Here is an 18,654-nt window from a genome sequence, read left to right as displayed (position 1 = left end):
TTCAACTTTTATCCTGTATCTGATTGAGAGAAATTATATTTGATGACATGTTATCTTTCTACTACTTTGAGTTTTTAAATTAAGTTGGATCAGTAGAACTTTAATTACATTCATTTAGCCTCTACTAAATGCAAAACAAAACAGAAACAGCAAACAAAATGTACTAATTTCTGAATTTGCAGTTCTTGTTGAGCTAATGAGTTTTATCACTCGTTAAAACCAGAAATTGTCTTTTTTTAGGAATTAGAAAGTCTTACTCTCCTCTTCAATGTAAGAAATATGTTATATAATGAGCTCCCTTTCACTTTGGTTGGTAGGAAGCTGAGACCCAAATTTGAAGCACAACCCCAGCAATTTAACAAACTGGTTACTATATTTGAATTCTCATTCTTCTTGGATTTCATTTGCTGTTTCTGTTTTACTAAAGTGATTATGTGTCATTTTTTGAAAATTGCGTCCACTTTATTTTGGAGAGATATCAGATATAAAGAATTTAATAAAATTATATTAATAATTAATAAAATAAAATATTCTCCATTTGATTGCCTCCATTTGATTTTGGAGAGATATCAGATATAAAGAATTTAATAAAATTAATAATTAAGAATTAATAAAATATTCTATTAATATCAAGTGATTAGCAAGAGAAAGGATCTTCTTATTTTGTTCTTGTTGTTTGGTTAAGTAAATAGTCCTACTACTTTTACCCACTGCCCCATCCGTCCCCCACCACTGCAAACACTTGTTTACCAAGCAGTTTATCTTTTCAGCTGGATTTTTTTGTCTTGTTAGGGAAAAATTCCATTTTACCAATAACTTCCAAAATAGTTGTAGTAATTTCAATTGCTTTACGGTTGTTCAGATAATAAGGCCTGTTTTAAATGTACTTTCTAAGTGTCATATAGGCCAGGCATGGTGGCTGATGCCTGTAATCCTAGCTTTGGGGAGGCAGAGGCAGGAAGATTGCTTGAGCTCAGGAGTTTGAGACCAGCCTGGGCAACGTAGAGAGACTTGAACTCTATTAAAAATAAAAAAAATCAGCCGGGCGTGGAGGCGCCTGCCAGTAGTCCCAGGTACTTGGAGGCTGAGGTGGGAGTATTGCTTGAACCCTGAAGATCAAGAGCAGTGAGGTGTGATCGTGCCACTGCACTCTAGCCTGGATGACAGAGTGAGACCCTGTCTCAAGAAAAGTATTATTTAATAAGTTTAATGATATAATTTTTTGGCTATTAAATTTATTAATCAACATATTTAAAAACTAAATTTAAACAAATCCAAACAAACCAAAAATTGAATTTTTTTCTTCCAAGAATTGAGGTGTTTCTTTTTTTTTTTTTTTTTTTCTTTTCTTTCAGACGGAGTCTTGCTCTGTCGCCCAGGCTGGAGTGCAGTGGCGCGATCTCGGCTCACTGCAAGCTCCGCCTCCCGGGTTCACGCCGTTCTCCTACCTCAGCCTCCAGAGTAGCTGGGACTACAGGCGCCCGCCACCAGGCCTGGCTAATTTTTGTATTTTTAGTAGAGATGGGGTTTCACCGTGTTAGCCAGGATGGTCTCCTAGCTCCTGACCTCGTGATCCGCCCACCTCGGCCTCCCAAAGTGCTGGGATTACAGGCGTGAGCCACCGCGCCCGGCCGAGGTGTTTCTTTAGTGTTAAAGCTGAGAGGGGCGTGTGTGTGTGTTCAATATAGCTAAGGCATTTCTTAAACTACCCTTGATATAACGCAATAATAGATCAAGGTACCTAACAAATGATAAGAATTTGCTTGCTTTTTTTTCTCTTTTTTTTTTTTTTTTTTTTTTTTTTTTTGAGATAGAGTCTCACTCTGTTGCCCAGGCTGGAGTGCAGTGGCACAATCTCGGCTCACTGCAACCTCCACGTCCCAGGTTCAAGCGATTCTCCCACCTCAGCTTCCCGAGTAGCTGGGATTACAGGTGCGTGCCAACACACCTAACTAATTTTTGTATTTTTAGTAGAGACGGAGTTTCACCATGTTGGCCAGGCTAGTCTCGAACTCCTGACTTCAGGTTATCCATCTGCCTCAGCATCGCCAAGTGCTGGGATTACAGGCGTGAGCTACCGCGCCTAAGCTAAGAATTTGCTTTTAAGATAAGCATGAATTTGTGCTTGTTTATTACGATGAAAACTATTTGGAGTTAGAGTAATAAATTGATAGCAGTGGTGCTGAATGACTCTTTGTCTTCTGTCAGTGATAGCAAATTAAGGAATTATTCTTATAATATCTACTTTTTCTTAGAATTTCATTGAAAGAAGTATTAAAAGGCAAAATTTTCTCATTGACTATATTCTCTACCTACCACTAGAGGGCAGCACAGAGCTATTAATGTTCTTTCTACCTGGTCACAGCTGACCAAAAACAGGCAAGATAGAAAAAGGTGTAGGAGAAGAGGACAGGGGGCAATGGCTCATGCCTGTAATCCCAGCACTTTTGGAGGCCCGGGCGGAAGGATCCCTTGAGCCCAGGAGTTCCAGGTTGCAGTGAGCTATGATTGCATCGCTACACTCCAGCCTGGGCAACAGAGCATCTCTAAAAAATAAAAAATAAAAAAACGTATACAAGAGTAATTTTCTAGTGCTTACATTATTTTTAAATATTTTCTCAAGATGGAGAGCTGTATGCATATGCATATTTATTCTTCAAATACAAAATTGATATAACTATTTCAAAACAATGTATTAATAACGATACATTCACTGTATTCTAAATACTGTTTTAACATGTTATAAATTTCTAGTCTGCACAGAATTTCTACATAGTATAATCTGTAGAATAGGAAACACAAACTCATAAGGTTATCTTAATGAAGTTGCTGAACTGAGTAACTGTTAATATTTTTTAAATGCGTATGAATGCTTTAACTTTCTGTAATTTTAACATTATAATGTTTCATAATTAACAATATAGGCAATCTCAAGCTTATAGCTAGATTATATTTCATTTATATTTGCAAATCTTCCAAACTGTAAGGGAGTTATTGGGACTCAGAAGGACTTTTCTTTAATTATTCATGGTTTGCCACCACCCACCCCAAATGTTTTCCTCCTGGAAAATATGAGAATGAAATACTGGTTTAGTAGAAGCAAAATATTATGTTTCTTTGAAAAACATATCCAGAATTCAAATATGGGATATTATGAATACATCTTTTCAGTTCAAGTAGAACCAAGATTTCCTCAGCTCCAAGAGCTAGAGGCACCCTATAAATTGAGAACAACTATATTAGTTGCTAAAGTTAAGGAAATAAGAGAGGTCCAAGGCCCTTTTACCTTGTCAGCTAGTCCCGTATCTATCTGGGGTCAATCCTAGACCCTTTTTCTGGCCTAGACACTCCTTTAAGCTTCATACCCATATTCAATTTCCTGATCAACATTTTTGCTTGGACCTCTTAAGGGTATCTCAAACTCAACATTTCTGAAGCTGAACTCATAACATTTACATCACACCATATTCTGCTCATCTCTTCCCAAACAGAGTCTCTTCCAGTTTACCTAGTCTTGGTGAAAGACAGCCAGGTACACAAAGTTAGAAAATTTATTTCCACTCCCATGACACTATTCAATTCATTAACACATACCATTGACTTTCTACTCTCTAAATATCTCTTGAATCCATCAGTCTTCTTGATCTTCATTCTCATCACTGGGGCTTAAACTGTCATCAGTTTTGAATCAGCTCTTTCAGTAACATTGTTTGTTCTCATGCGCCATATCTATTTCCCTCCCAACCTATATCTTACTAATATTTGGTTGCCTACAAGGTTCCATATAGTGTGGCTTCTGCCCTCTCCTTCTCTGGCTCTCTATCACTATGCATTTTCTCAGTTCCTGGAAGGGGCCAATTTTTTTTTTCCATGTCATATGCTGTTCCCTTAGTCTGGAAACAGCACTCCATTTTCTTTCCCGTATTATTTCCTTATCAATTCAAATACTACTGCCTAAGGATTATGTTGCCTGCTTTTCCCCAGTCTAGGCTATGTTTTATTTTTTCTATATATGCTCCTAACTCCTGTTCCTTTCCTTTGTGTCACCTATCTCAGTTTGTAATGATGTATTTATATTTATGATTGTTTAATCAACTCTGCCTGAACCACAAGACAGTGTTTCTTAAAGGCAAGGATGCTGTCTGATTTTATTCACAGGAACGTTGTTGGTCTTTGGTGTGGTGCCTGACACATACATACTTGCTCAGTTTAAATTTAGGAATGAATGGTTCCGTAGTCATTTTGTCACATTTCCGAGGGTTTCTGATCTGCTTATTTACCCTTCCACTGGCACCATTTGGGCTCCACACCAAGGTACTTCCTCCTTGGGCCTTTGTGTCAGATTTCCGACAATACTTTAAAGTTCTCAAATGTTCATTTTTTTTTCTTTCTTTTGTTGCTGGTAACATAGGGAAAGCAGACAGAAATCAAAATCCTCTCTTCAAATCTGATAGTATATTTCATATTTTCTTCAGTTGGTTCTAAGACATACATTAAAACATACACATATAAGCTATGCATGCACACACACACATATATATAACATGCATATATCGGTATGTAATATACTTCTGAGTGTGTATATATATGTAACTTTTCCTCTTCTATCTCTGAAATTATAGGTCTCACAATCAATGTCATCATGTAATTGGTGGCATTGAAGTAGGACATATTTAACTTTCAGAGGAAATCTGTTTTCATGCTGAGCATAGCGCTGGAACCAGGGCTAAGGCTTTTAGATAAATAGCAGGATCAGGCCTCTGGATGGCAAACTATGAAGCAACCAGTCCCACTGGTGGGAGCTGAAGAAGTAGCAGCCAAGATGGTTCCCTTTGCAGTGTCACTCTCTTTATTCCTTTGCCATTATTATTTCTGTCATAGCTACCCTAAAATCCTCAGACTGTTTCTTGGCCCCCTTTAACCTACTGTGGACTTCCTGTGTACCTAGCACTGTGCCAGGGAAATAACCATGAAAAGGACAGAGTTCTAGTTCTACCTAACTGAAAGAATCGGTGATTCTGGCACACTAAAAGAATCATTGCCCCTAGATTGGGAGTTGCTAATTTAGTATATTCTAATGCGAAGGCAGGGAAAAGCGGATGTGTAAACATAAGGACCATACAGATTAAGTGCAATCCTTTAGGTAAGTAAAAGTGTTTTTTGAGCAAAAAGATACAACAATTAAGTAAATCCTGGGGAACTAGAGAAAACTTGCAGCAGAGATAGTGTTTGAATTGGGCTGTGACCTTTAAGTCAGAGTTTATCGCAGAGAAGTTGGAGGGTAGATGGTGGCATTCTAGATGGGAATTCACATGTATAAAAACATTGAGGTTCGAAAGACCATGGCTGATTTGAGGCACATTCTCTGAGAGTAGCATGAAGAATTTATATGCTGGTGTGGAAGGTGAATGGTGAAGCTAGTAAAAATAAGCTGCAGTAAATTTGTTGTGCTGGGTTTGGGACGCTGAGGAGTTTCAACTTTTCCTACCAGTTGGCAGCCATCGAAGTTTCTCAATCTGATGAGTAATATAATTAAATTTGCTATCAGTATGAAAATTGTCCACAACAGATATGGAAGTCTCATTTACCTCATCTTATTTAACATCTATAATGTGCTATAATTTACACATGTTACTTCTTATAGCAACCTCGTGTTACATAAATTTATCCCCATTCTACGGCTAGAAAATGGAGTTTCATAAAAGCTAAACAGCTTCCCTCAGTTCACAATAATAACTGGAGTTAAAAGAAGGTTCCTGTCAGTCTACATCTTGTAAAAGTATAGGAAAGGAATCTTAAGGCTTACAGAAGGACTGTTCCTTAGTATTAGGTATAATGAGTTAGTTAAATCAGAATTAGGCTGTATAGATGGTTTCTGATAATATTGAAATGTATTATTTAGAAAACTATATACCAAAGTCATAATATAGAAATGAATAGTACTGGTCTTTTTTAACAGAAGTGTTTACGTGGTCAGGAATATATTATTATTTCAACATCTACATGAATGTCAATGTGAAAGAATTCAGATCTGAAGTTCAACATATGAAAGTGCTTGGCACGTTGCCTCGCATGTCAGGTAGTTGCTCTGTAACTGCTGAATTGAAATCTAGACTGTGTGGAAGAGATCTCAGCATATCTCTGAAGTTAGTATCTTCACATATACATTAATCCAGCTGGGGCAGAATGCACTCGAATGCCAGACTTACAAAAATAGCTTTGTTTTCATTTGCAGGTTCTGACTTTTAAACAGGTTCAGAAATTCACATGATCAGCTGAGATCTTATTCTAGGAGGCAAAGAAAAAAACTAACTGCTATGAATACTTTTTAGAAAGAAAAAAATATGTAAACACCAGAAGTCATAGTCAGAAGGCATGCTTCTTCTTCTCTTCTCTGACTCTCTTCCTGCCAGAAAATGCTGCTTCAGTACATCAGCGTACTTTAATATAAGATGGGTTAAATTGCCTTCATGTGAACTTTTTCTCTGTACTAACACTGCATGTTATGTTGTCTGACTTTGCTAACTATATTTAATCACATATTTACATAAAATGAAAATTTGTTTTCAAATTATATATAAAATAAAAATATGTGTGATATATGTATATCATATATATGATATACATATATATATATATTTTTTTTTTTTTTTGAGGCAGAATTTTGCTTTGTTGCCCAGGCTGGAGAGCAGTGGTGCAATCATGACCTTGACCTCCTGGGCTCAAGTGATCCTCCCACTTTAGCCTCCTGAGTAACTGAGACTACAGACATGTGCCAGCTATTTTTTTTTTTTTTTTGAAAGGTGGGGTCTAACTATGTTGCCCAGGCTGGTCTCAAACTCCTGGGCTCAAGCAATCTTTCTGCCTTAGCCTCCCAAAGTGTTGGGTGTACAGACGTAAGCCACTGTGGCTTATATATGTTTTATAAGTTGACTCTGTTGGCTTAAGTATTTTAAATAATGTTTACATTTCAGTAGGATAGGGTCATTATGCATCTAGATTATATCATCTTTTACACAGTATTTGAGATATGTTTCTATAAAATCCTTTCATGAATGTTTTATGTCAATTTTGTTGTTTTCCTATGTATTCTTTAGTCGGTGAAAGAGATAGTACTTCATGTCTTTTTAAAAAATAATACCTATTGTTATTTAGGAGTAACATAACTATGAATCACCATTATTATAAATAATACAGCTTAGATTAAAGATCAGTATCCAAGGGATATATTTTAGTAGATAACACTAAAGAAAGATGTTTTCTTGAATTTGTGAAAGTTACTTAAGTACCATCAAGGTGAAAATCTCCCTTTTTAACCATATAAGCTTTTTCTGTAGTTATAAAAATAATGGTTTCTACCACTGTACTAATTAATGATAAATAGGGAAATACCTTAGGAGCTGTAAAAGAAGAAAGCTTATTTTTATTTTCTGGTTTGAATGAAAAGAAAAGACAAAAACTGGGAAACTTATCTAACAACTACATTAACTCTTGTTCCTGATATGCTCTGTCGTATTCAGTTAGGCTAGCTATGAGCAAGCCAGGCCTTAGCAAAGGCAACACCAGGCAGCCAGTTAGAATTGTCATTATTAGCAGGACATGGCTAACAATATATGCACAGCCAACTAGGCCTTAATCGCAGGTCTAGTAAAAAAGATGATGCTGAAATACGGGTAGGATCAATATAATTAAAATCCTTGGCCAGGCGCAGTAGCTTTCACCTGTAATCCCGGAACTTTGGGAGGCCGAGGTGATCCTAGGCTTGAGCCCAGGAGTTTGAGACCAGCCTAGGCAATGTTATGAGACCTCATCTCTACAAAAAATTTTGAAAATTTAAAAATTTTGTTTAAAAAAGACCCTTGACTAAAGTTTTAAAAATTTCATTGTGGGATAACTGCACATTGAACAGTTTGATGGGAGGAAATATGTAGGAATGCAGAGAAATTAAAGTAAATGAGTTTTGTATTCTGAAATAATCCCACAGTTATTTGGCCCACTTTATCACAGAGTCAGAGCTTGATCAGCCTCATAGTGCTCAGTTTTTAAAACAGGTCCCTTTTCCTGGTATACTGGCCTATGTCCTACCTGCCATATTCAGAATTCTTTAGCATGTAAATTTATTCATGGAATGCATGAACCATTCCATTTTACTCATATATATTACTAAACCAGACTTTAATCAAGACATTTTGCTACTGAGATTGTCTAAGATTTTACTTTTTACTCTTTTTGAAGGTGTTCTTCACAAAAACTTTTCATTGCTTTAATTGCATCAATTTTTTTTAAATACCTCATTAGTTCCTTTATAAATGTTACTGTTTTTGTTAGGATGGTCGTTTGAAACCAGGAGATCAACTTGTCTCAGTCAACAAGGAATCTATGATTGGTGTATCATTTGAAGAGGCAAAAAGCATAATTACCAGAGCCAAGTTGAGGTAACTATACTACCCATGGGATAGAATGAATCATTTAAGATATCTCCTTGGAAGCAGTAATTTAAGATGTGTTAAGTACTTTATAAGAAATATTTTTTAATAACATTTGAAACATTATCTTGGAATTCAGTTGTACTGTATTCATAGCATATCCATAAAGTGATTTCTTTTTAATACTAGGTCAGAATCTGCTTGGGAGATAGCATTCATCAGACAAAAATCCGACAACATTCAGCCAGAAAATCTGTCATGTACATCACTTGTAGAAGCTTCAGGAGAATATGGACCTCAAGCCTCAACATTTAGTTTTTTTTCTTCTCCTCCTGAAATACTAATCCCAAAGACCTCATCCACTCCCAAAACAAATAATGCCATTTTACCTTCTTGTGAGGTAAGTCAGGTAATCTTAAATTTATGTATGTACTCCATAAATTCCCTATACATTTTTACATTGGTTATATACATATAGAATTATTTCAGTAAAATTGTTAACAAATTAATATTTCTTTGAAAGTTTTTTTTATTTTTTTCTATTTAAAATTTTGATGCTGTGTTTTCAATAAACATATTTTAAGTCAGCATGTCCTGTGGCCAGAAGCATGATGGGTTAGAAAATACCAGCATGACGAAATAGTTCCACAAAGATATGCCTAGATATCACTCAAAACTATGTTAGGAATGTCATATTTAGTTTCAGTTGGTTTAGTTATTTGCCATTTCTGTTCTCTGCTTGACTGAAGTCAGGCCATCTTCCTTTTGTTCTTAGCTTCTTTCCCACACAGTGAGGCTAATCCCAGGCTAATCCAGTCTAAGAGGGTATTGCACCTTCATGCGTGCTATAGTTCACCCAAGTAGAATCACACAAAATGGGCAATTTCTATATCAGAATTAACATACTCAATTACTAACTGCTATACTGTCCTAACAAATTACAGTTATAGAATAAAGTGTGTATTATTTATGTCTGTGTTAGCTGTAAAATAGGGAACTTATGCTTTTAGTCAGTAGAATAAAATTCGTCAAAGGTAACTTCAGTCTCTGGTACATGCTGAACAGAGACAGAGTATACGATTTTCTGTCAGCCCCTTATACTTTGTCACTTGCAGCTATAATACTTTTAAAAGACAACATGTGTGGCCTTATATTTTGTTATCCTTGGATGTGGTAGAGCTGAAAGCAATTGTTACCTTTAATTCTGAATTGCTTTGTTTGAAGATGCATATACCAAAATTTTAGAGGGTTCATGTTTGAGGGACAATTACTTTAATCTCTGTAACCATTCTTTTTATGTTAACATGGGCTTCAAGTGACCTACTTTAGTAAATGACATTGCATGTTCCTCATTTTCTTTCACAGATAAAAACTGGATACAACAAAACAGAACAGATTCCAATTACTTCTTCAGAAAACTGTTCTGTGGGTTTGTCTAATACAGGTAAATACACGTTTAATTTCTCTTTCCTGTTTTTTTTTTTTTTCAATTCTCTCTCAATGAGGAGTATGTAATGTGACTTAAGACTTCGAAGAAGGGTGAATTATGTCTTTGTTCCTTCAGTGAATGAAAAAGTAAAAATAATGTCTTTATGTTGGTCCCTGTTAAAATACGACTTTTATTAGAAATTTCCCTGGACAAAGAGTTGAAATTTCAAAAGATGCATTGTCATAACAGTGTTTATAAAGCTATAATAATTCATGAATTGTTTAAATCAAATAATGAAAAGTCTTCTATAAAGATCAAGATTAGGTTGCCGTGTCCTTTTAGTGCAATACTGATGAGGCATATTAAATACACCTTTCAGAAAACACATTATAGAAGGGAGCATACCTTAAGAAATGTGTCTTGTTTTTTTGGAAGAAATCATATGGATATCAATCAGAAAGGATGTCAGTATTGTTAATTCATTATTATTGATTCTTAATTACCATAAAATGATTTACTGACTTTTTAAAACAATAAAGCATTAATTATCTAAGCCAAGTGTAAAATAAGGATTTTTATTTGGCTGTAAGGTGTTTACAGGATCAATATCAAGAAAAAGTCCCCTGAAATTATCTCCAAAAGTTAAACACAATGATAAAAAGACTAAACATAACTGAAAAACTAATTATATATGCCTAATTATAATGCAAATTTTTACCTGTATATTTTAGTTTTGTTTTAATAGCATTATTCATATAAGAACAGAAAAATAAGGAAGCATTAATTTAAATTAAATAGCAACCAATCTTTTTTTTGAGACAGATTCTCGCTCTGTCGAAGCTCTGCCTCCTGGGTTTACGCCATTCCCCTGGCTCAGCCTCCCGAGTAGCTGGGATTACAGGTGCCCGCCACCATGCCCAACTAATTTTTTGTACTTTTAATAGAGACGGGGTTTCACTGTGTTAGCCAGGATGATCTTGATTTCCTGACCTCGTGATCTGCCTGCCTCAGCCTCCCAAAGTGCTGGGATTACAGGCATGAGCCACTGCTCCCAGCCCAATAGCTGCCAATCTTTACAGGAGTTTATACTATATTCCACAGTGGTTTACTCCGATTTGGGGTGGTATTTACAAGTGGGTTAATAGCAATCTTCAGCCATGAGTTATATTTGCTTTTACTTAGATTTATTGACCCTTAGAAACTTTATAGTATTATTCCTCTTACATAATTAATTTCCAGTCTCTGGATGTACTATATTTATTTTAAACTGGGAACCCATATGAGAAGAAAAAGACAAATGAAACAGTCATGAGATGAACATCAAAATTGCTGGATGATGGAAGTCAGAATCCTTTATTCCTTGATTATATTATAAATTATTAATAATTATATAACATGTTTTTAACTTTTAAAGTAATTAAACTATTCAATGCCTCTTTTAACCTTTTATTCAGTAAGGATTTACTGTGTTATATAGAATACAGTACAATGGGATTTATGAAGAAATTAGGATATTTTCTGTGAGATACTTAATAGTATATTGTGAAATAAAACATGGGGCTAAAAATTCTAATTATTCAAATTAGGAAACATTCTAATTTATATGCATGTGTTTGTTTATAGATGTGTGTGTATGTTTATTTTATCAAGCAGCTACTATTTGCAGTTTTTTGTGTTAATCGGAGCAGGATGTGGGTGGTTTTGTTACTCTAAAAACCATTCTGTCTTGTGGATAAATAACACATTTAAACAAATTATGTAAAGACATGAACATAGAGGCCTAAGGAAAGAAGTAGTGAGTGCTATGAGTATGGTATAAGGAAGGCACAGTGGTTACCACCAGACTCTGGATACAGACTCAGTGTTCAAGTTCTTGCTTTCATCTTATTAACTCTGTAACCTTGAAAGAGTTACAAGTTTACACGGAGTTGTTATGAGGATTAAACAAGATCATGCATGTCAAGCACTTATATTGTAATTAGTGCATAGTATATGCCTACTAAATTTTCCTGTTACTAATAATACAGAACCTATAGCTTAGAGTATAGCTCAGATAATATTCTAGGTCGTGTTTATAGAGCAGAAGGAAAAGCTTCCAATTCTTGATTCAATTTTATGTCCTCCCCTTGACCCCAAAAACTAGTATATAATAAGGAATCTGTCACAATATGCAGAAATTAAGAAAAATTTCTTGTCAAAAGTCAGACATTATCCATATCTTGAAAAACGTGGTAAACATCAATTGATAACTGAACACAGGAGATCGTTTCAAGTTAAGGAAGCACCACAAATGAAAGAACTAAGGATGAACTAGAGGTCAGATGACTCTAAGAGTCAGGTGTGATTAGAACAGAGATCTTGTTAACAGTAAATAATCTCAGGTAAATTTATACCAGTCGCTGTAAGAACAGTGGTAGATTTTGTAGTAGAAAAATAGGTTAGTGAAAAATATATTTAAGTAAGTTATAGGTAAAGTAAATACTAAAATACAATTAAGATGGAACATTTTTCTAGAGTAGAAATTGTGTCAACTCAGTCTCATTTTCTTCTACATAAATGTGATAGGCAAGATATTTCTGGGGAGTGGAAAAAAGGTAAATTCACCTCTAAATTATCTCTAGATAATTTATATATATTGTGATTTGTATGTTATAAGTACCTAATTATAGATGGTTACAAATCAGAAATTAACCATCACTTCTAGATTCCTTCAGTTACCTGATACTAATTCAAAAAATATAAACAAATTTTAATGTTAACCTCAACAAAAGTAAATGTAATTAGATAGTTCTATGTCTGTTCTTATCTAAAAATCATCCCAAAGTGTAAAAATTGGTTAGAATTTTAAAAATCCACATAATATTTAAATGTTTTCAAAAATGATGCTATTACAGAAATTTATTTCAAAATCCAGAGTTGTTCACTAGTGCCGTATGTAAGTTGAATATCACGTCTGTAATCCCAGCACTTTGAGAGGCCGAGATGGGCAGATCAGTTGAGGTCAGAAGTTCGAGACCAGCCTGACCAACATAGTAAAACCTCATCTCTACTAAAAATGCAAAAAAAAAAAGAAATTAGCCAGGCATGGTGGTACATGCCTGAAGTCCCAGCTAGTCGGGAAGCTGAGGCAGGAGAATTGCTTAAACCCGGAAGGCAGAGGTTGCAGTGAGCTGAGATTATGCCACTTCACTCCAGCCTGGGTAACAGAGCGAGACACCATCTCAAAAAAAAAAAAGAATTGTTGCATGAAGAAATAGTCATTATTTTAACTTTACTAATAGTGTAAAGACTTAATTCCTTTAGACCAAGTCTTTTGAAACTGAAATAAAGTAGTTATGGGAAAAAATATCCATTCAGAGTTCGTGGTATTAAGTAAATTGTATTGATCCTTTCCTTACAAAACATTCCTTTTCTTCTGCTGCTACAAAGAGGATAGGAACAGAAGATCTGAGAGGAGCCAGGCATGGTGGTTCACACCTATAATCTCAGCACTTTGGAAGGTCGAGATGGGAGAAATCACTTGAGCCCAGGGGTTCAAGACCAGCTTGGGCAATATTGTGAGACCCTGTTTCTACAAAAATTAAAAAATTAGCTGGACATGGTGGCATGCACCTGTGGTTCCAGCTACTTGGGAATCTGAGGTGGGAGGATCACGTGAGCCCAGGAGGTCAAAGTTGCAGTGAGCTATGTTCAGGATACTGCACTCCAGCCTGGGAGACAGAGCAAGACCAAGACGCTGTCTCTAAAGAAAGGAGAAGGAGGAGGAAAGGGAAGGAGGAGGAGAAGGAGAAGGACAAGAAGGAGAGAGATCCAAGAGAATAATAAGCGATACTTGGAAAAACTCACTCCCCCAGAGAGGAGCAAATAAAGAGCTTGGGGCTGGGATAGAGAGATGTCATTGGCAGATGAGGAAAACTGTCTGTGAGGGGCTTTCAGGTAAAGCTACTCTGAATTGACGAAGTATGCTGGAGTTATACACAGACCTTCTTAAGGTTTTAACTCAAAAGTAAAAGTGTAAGTTGTCTGGAAAAAGATTTTGTTAAGCCCTGATTGCATATTGTTAAATGAAGGTTAGTATAATTTTACATTGAATCTCCTTATAATACAGTGTCTCTGTGTTGATATTAATAATACTGTATACGTTTTCACAGTAGTTTTCTATGATATTGTTGATCTTCTAACTCCTATGAGGCAATCTGGTTTATTCCTCCAACTTTGTAGATGAGCAAACCCATTATTAAAGATGTTGAACACATTTAAGAACATTGGTCTGGAGTCACAAGAGATTAGACTCCTAACATTATCATGTACTAGCTATGTGACCTAGGCTAATTTCTTTACCTTTTCCTGCCTTGGTCTTTTATCTTTGGGATGGGAATAATAACATCTGTGGTCACGGTGAAGATTAATGAGCTTATATAGGTACATAGTTTACTGTTTAGATAGAAGATAGGAGCTTCTGTTCTTTTCACTGTTAGATATAGCATTTTTTTTTTTTTAACGGAGTCTCTCTCTGTCGCCCAGCCTGGAGTGCAGTGGCACAATCTCAGCTCACTGCAAGCTCTGCCTCCCGGGTTCACGCCATTCTCCTGCCTCAGCCTCCCCAGTAGCTGGGACTACAGGCACCCGCCACCACGCCTGGCTAATTTTTTGTATTTTTAGTAGAGACGGGGTTTCACCGTGTTAGTCAAGATGGTCTCGATCTCCTGACCTCATGATCCGCCCGCTTTGGCCTCCCGAAGTGCTGGGATTACAGGCATGAGCCACTGCACCCGGCCAATATAGCAAATTTTTATGCTTAGATGTAGGAAAACGTGAGAACACATTCCTCAGTATGTCAATGTTGTAAGTGTTCCTGTCTCACCTTCTCTCATTCTCCTCTCTTCCCCTTGCTCTCCCCTCTGCAACTCTTTCAATTACTTAACACTTGAAATGAATAATTCAAGCCCAAGTTTAGTCTTTGAGACCATAATCAGGTTCACTTGGGTCCACCTAGTGTTAATGTGCCTTAATTGCAGGCCAAACACCAAGCTGGAAGTCATTGGACAAGCTTCACATATCCAAACCTTAAAGGATGAAAAATAAAGTTATCTGCTGGTTGGTCTTCCATATCATTCCACTCCATGCTGATCTTTATACTACACTTTAGGTTTGGCATAGAATTTCTCTTAGGAGAGGAAAAAAATTACATGTATGTGTATAAAAAAATTATATGTATATATACACACACATACACATATGTGTGTATATGTATATGTGTGTATATGTGTGTGTATATATATGCATACCCACATATGTATGTGAATATATGTGTATGTATGTGTGTATATATATATACACTATGTATATATTATTTTTAATTTCATAGCCAACAATTAGGTATGATTACAAAGGAGATTCACTTACTTTTATCAGAATTGTAAAAATTCTATTTAATACTAAAATCAGTCTTTTTCAAAGTTTAATTCCATTTGAAGCTAAAAGTTAGCATTCATTTTTTTATGATCTTGACACCTATAAGCTATATTAAAGATTGTACATAGAATGTTAAGGATGTGTTAAAGGTTTAGAGGAAGACTATTTATTTTCATATGCACTTCTTATATTCTTAAGAGAATGCAAATCATTTTGTACTTAGAGACAGATGCTCTGAGAAATTTTAAAAAATTAAAACACTGCATAAAGATGTGACATTTTCCAAAGATTTTTCTTCTTCCTCTTGTTTCTATGTAGAACTAGTAAAATATCATTTAAAAGTGTATTTAGAATAGTGGCAATTTAGATAGTAAGATCAACATGAATTACAGGAATCTGTTTTACAAACTTTGGCATATTAAAACATACAGTATTTCAAGTTCTGGTCTTTTGTAGCATCTTTTTTATTCATGCAATAAGGACAAAGGCTCGTTTAAATAATCAGGGTATATTGAGAAGATGTAGGAAAATGGATAAGAAGTGTATGACTTTTAGCTCTTGAAAATTCATTTATGCTACTTGAAATGTAACCTGTCTTTAAGAGATAAGATTTTTAGCTCAAAGTACAGAATCTATATAATACTTTATGTGCAAACTTGAAATGACTTGCATTTATGTTTTTTTTCCAGAGTACTTCCAGAATTCACATCACAAAACACTTTTACCACTTGAAAAAATATCAACATCTTTGAACAAAAAGACTTTTTATCTTTTTAAGGCATTGTGGTAATGTAGTAGTGGTGGGATGTATGTTTGTCTTTTAAGTTAATATATCTTTGGGACTTCACAATGCATAATTGGCTACTCTTGTATCTTAGGACTTAAGTGAAGACAGCTTATATAAAAAATTTAGACTTAAAAAAATTATGAAAACTGGCCGGGTGCGGTGGCTCACTCCTGTAATCCCGGCAGTTTGCGAGGCCGAGGGAGGCGGATCACCTGAGGTCAGGAGTTTGAGACCTGCCTGGCCAACATAATGAAACCCTGTCTCTAACTAAAAATACAAAAATTAGCCAGGCGTGGTGGCATGCACCTGTAGTCCCAGCTACTCGGGAGGCTGAGGCAGGAGAATCGCTTGAACGCGGGAGGCGGACATTGAGCCAAGATCACGCCACTCTACTCCAGCCTGGGTGACAGAGTGAGACTCCGTCTCAAAAGAAAAAAGAAAAGAAAAGGAAAAAAAAAGAAAAAGTTACGAAAACAAAATTAAAAGCTGCCAACTGATTAGCTAGAATTATTTTTGAACAGCAGGAACTCAGAACATATCCTGTCAAATGAAAATTTCTATTCCAATTAAGTTCCCAATTAATGTGCACCCTGTTGTCTCTTAGATGTTGCTTCTGCCTGGACTGAAAATTATGGACTACAAGAAAAGATCTCCCTAAATCCCTCTGTTCGCTTTAAGGCAGAGAAACTGGAAATGGTAAATCCTTTAAATTTTCATTTTTCTTCCGTAAGACAAAAACAGGAAAGAAGTACTCTCCTTCTTTGAGAGGATAAAGTACTGGAGTCATTAGTTTCTTGAAGTTACTTATTTACAATTAAATGAATGGCAGTTTGGATTTAAATTATTTAATTCACATTTGAATTTGGTAGTTCATGTTGGTTCACTAGTACAAAATAGAAATAAAATCTTTCATAATTAAATTGGCATTTGGATCAAACAGTTTTCTCCTCTGAGAATAAGACAAATATGATTTTTACAGTCTAGAATGTATGCAAAGATGTAACAAATTATGGCAAAGTAGATGAGGCTTCATAGATAATGGCAATAAATGCAATCAAGTAATAGTCCATTATTCAATTTTTTTAAGTAAAGAGAAACAAAATTTTAAAGAACAAAATAGTCAGATGTCTACTAAATAGAAAGATGGTGGCAATATACTAAAGCACTAAAAAATAGTCCTGGGGAAAGTGGAACATTGAGACTCTGATGTAAAAGAAACTTAAGATAATTAAAAAAGAAAAAGTAAAGGCAGAAAAGCACTCAGAAGCATTTCTTATCAGGTTACCAGGGATCTGAAGGGAAAAATAAGCCACTTTTTTTTTTTTTTTAATGTAAAATGGATATACTGCTGAAAGTCCACAACCTCTACCTTCCTGTCAGTTTTTAAGGATAAAGCATTTTTACATTTTAGGAAGAGTATAAAAATGCATAGCTAAAATAAAGTACACCGTCTGTTTATTCCTATATCCATACCTTTGCTTGGTCCTATGATAGTCCTTTCTCATTGCCAATTTAAATCTTACCTAAATTCTAACTCACACAGGGGAGAAAAGATTTCTCACCCATCGGTAGATTCATGGCCCAAACACCTATAACAAAAGACAGATTAACAAGAAAATAGCATGCAGATTTATTTAATGTATGTTTTACATGACATGAGAACCTTCAGAAATGAAAACCCAAAGAAACAGGGAAAACTGTATTTTTATGAACAGTCATACAAAAGTGTAGTTGGAGCACAAAAGGGTGTAATCTAATGGTAATAAACTGGGGGGAGCATAGCAAGGCCTGGTTGTTCAGATTCCTAACATCTCTGTGTCTTCAGAGTTGAAGATACTTCCTTTCCTCTGGGTATAGGGAGGACCTCTCTGGAATGAGGGTCTTTTAATCTGCTTTTAGGGGAGGATCAGCTGGGTTTTATGGCCCACTTCAGGGGAGAAAAGGTGAGAGAAGGTAAGAAAGACCTTCCTGCTTCTGCCATTTTCTTAAACACCAAAGTGCCGTACTTTGAGGCAGGATGTCCTGGATTTTGTCATTCAATTCCATCTCCTTCATTCAGACTTTGCTAACTCTTATAGTTCAGACCCACATTACCTTCTTTTGCACATTAATAGCACTTACCTTCACTTTTTGGTGCCCTGTAAACTTTTCAATATCTTGTTTTATCAATGAAATTATAAGTGTCTTCACCACAGACCCTGTAGTACCTATTAGTGTTTAAATAGCTGGTTTGTGCTCCATAAAATTTTCCAGTTAATTAGATACTTGAGATGTTTCCTTTATACTTTCAAAATCCTGAGTATCTTTTGTAACATGTGTTTCTGTTTGTGGCTAAAATGTAAGTTCTGGCTAACGCTTGGTCTGCAATCAGTTAATAGTAACATTTTCAAAAATAGAGTGTTTGAAGTTTAAAAGCATGACTGTTACATTTCTAAAAATGAATAATTATTCAATGATATTGATTTAGTATACATTTCTGAACATCCAAGATGTTCATTCTTCTGGATAAGGAGAAATTTATCCAGCTAATTGCTTTACCTGACAGACTTTGTTATTTTACTTAAATTTTTCTAGCACATGATATTATTTTTAACCTG

At 35.4% G+C, this 18,654-nt stretch overlaps 1 protein-coding gene across 13 annotated transcripts in view; it reads left to right on the top strand.

The window, feature by feature from the left end:
* STXBP4 (syntaxin binding protein 4) overlaps positions 1 to 18,654 on the top strand; it is a 198,153-nt gene that overhangs the window by 22,317 nt on the left and 157,182 nt on the right. For all 13 annotated transcript variants that reach the window (XR_012425631.1, XR_010581811.2, XR_012425632.1 and 10 more), the window contains 4 exons: positions 8,329 to 8,435; positions 8,616 to 8,826; positions 9,792 to 9,870; positions 16,662 to 16,753. Coding sequence is in view for 9 of the 13 variants with exons in the window: in XM_015438300.4 (XP_015293786.3) it covers positions 8,329 to 8,435; positions 8,616 to 8,826; positions 9,792 to 9,870; positions 16,662 to 16,753 (489 nt within the window). In the remaining 4 variants the exon portion in view is untranslated. The remainder of the gene's footprint in view (positions 1 to 8,328; positions 8,436 to 8,615; positions 8,827 to 9,791; positions 9,871 to 16,661; positions 16,754 to 18,654) is intronic.

Source organism: Macaca fascicularis, chromosome 16 (genome assembly GCF_037993035.2).
Source record: "Macaca fascicularis isolate 582-1 chromosome 16, T2T-MFA8v1.1".
Taxonomy (NCBI): domain Eukaryota; kingdom Metazoa; phylum Chordata; class Mammalia; order Primates; family Cercopithecidae; genus Macaca; species Macaca fascicularis.
The sequence above is the reverse complement of the archived record's forward strand: the minus strand, read 5'-3'. Positions and strand labels throughout refer to the sequence as shown.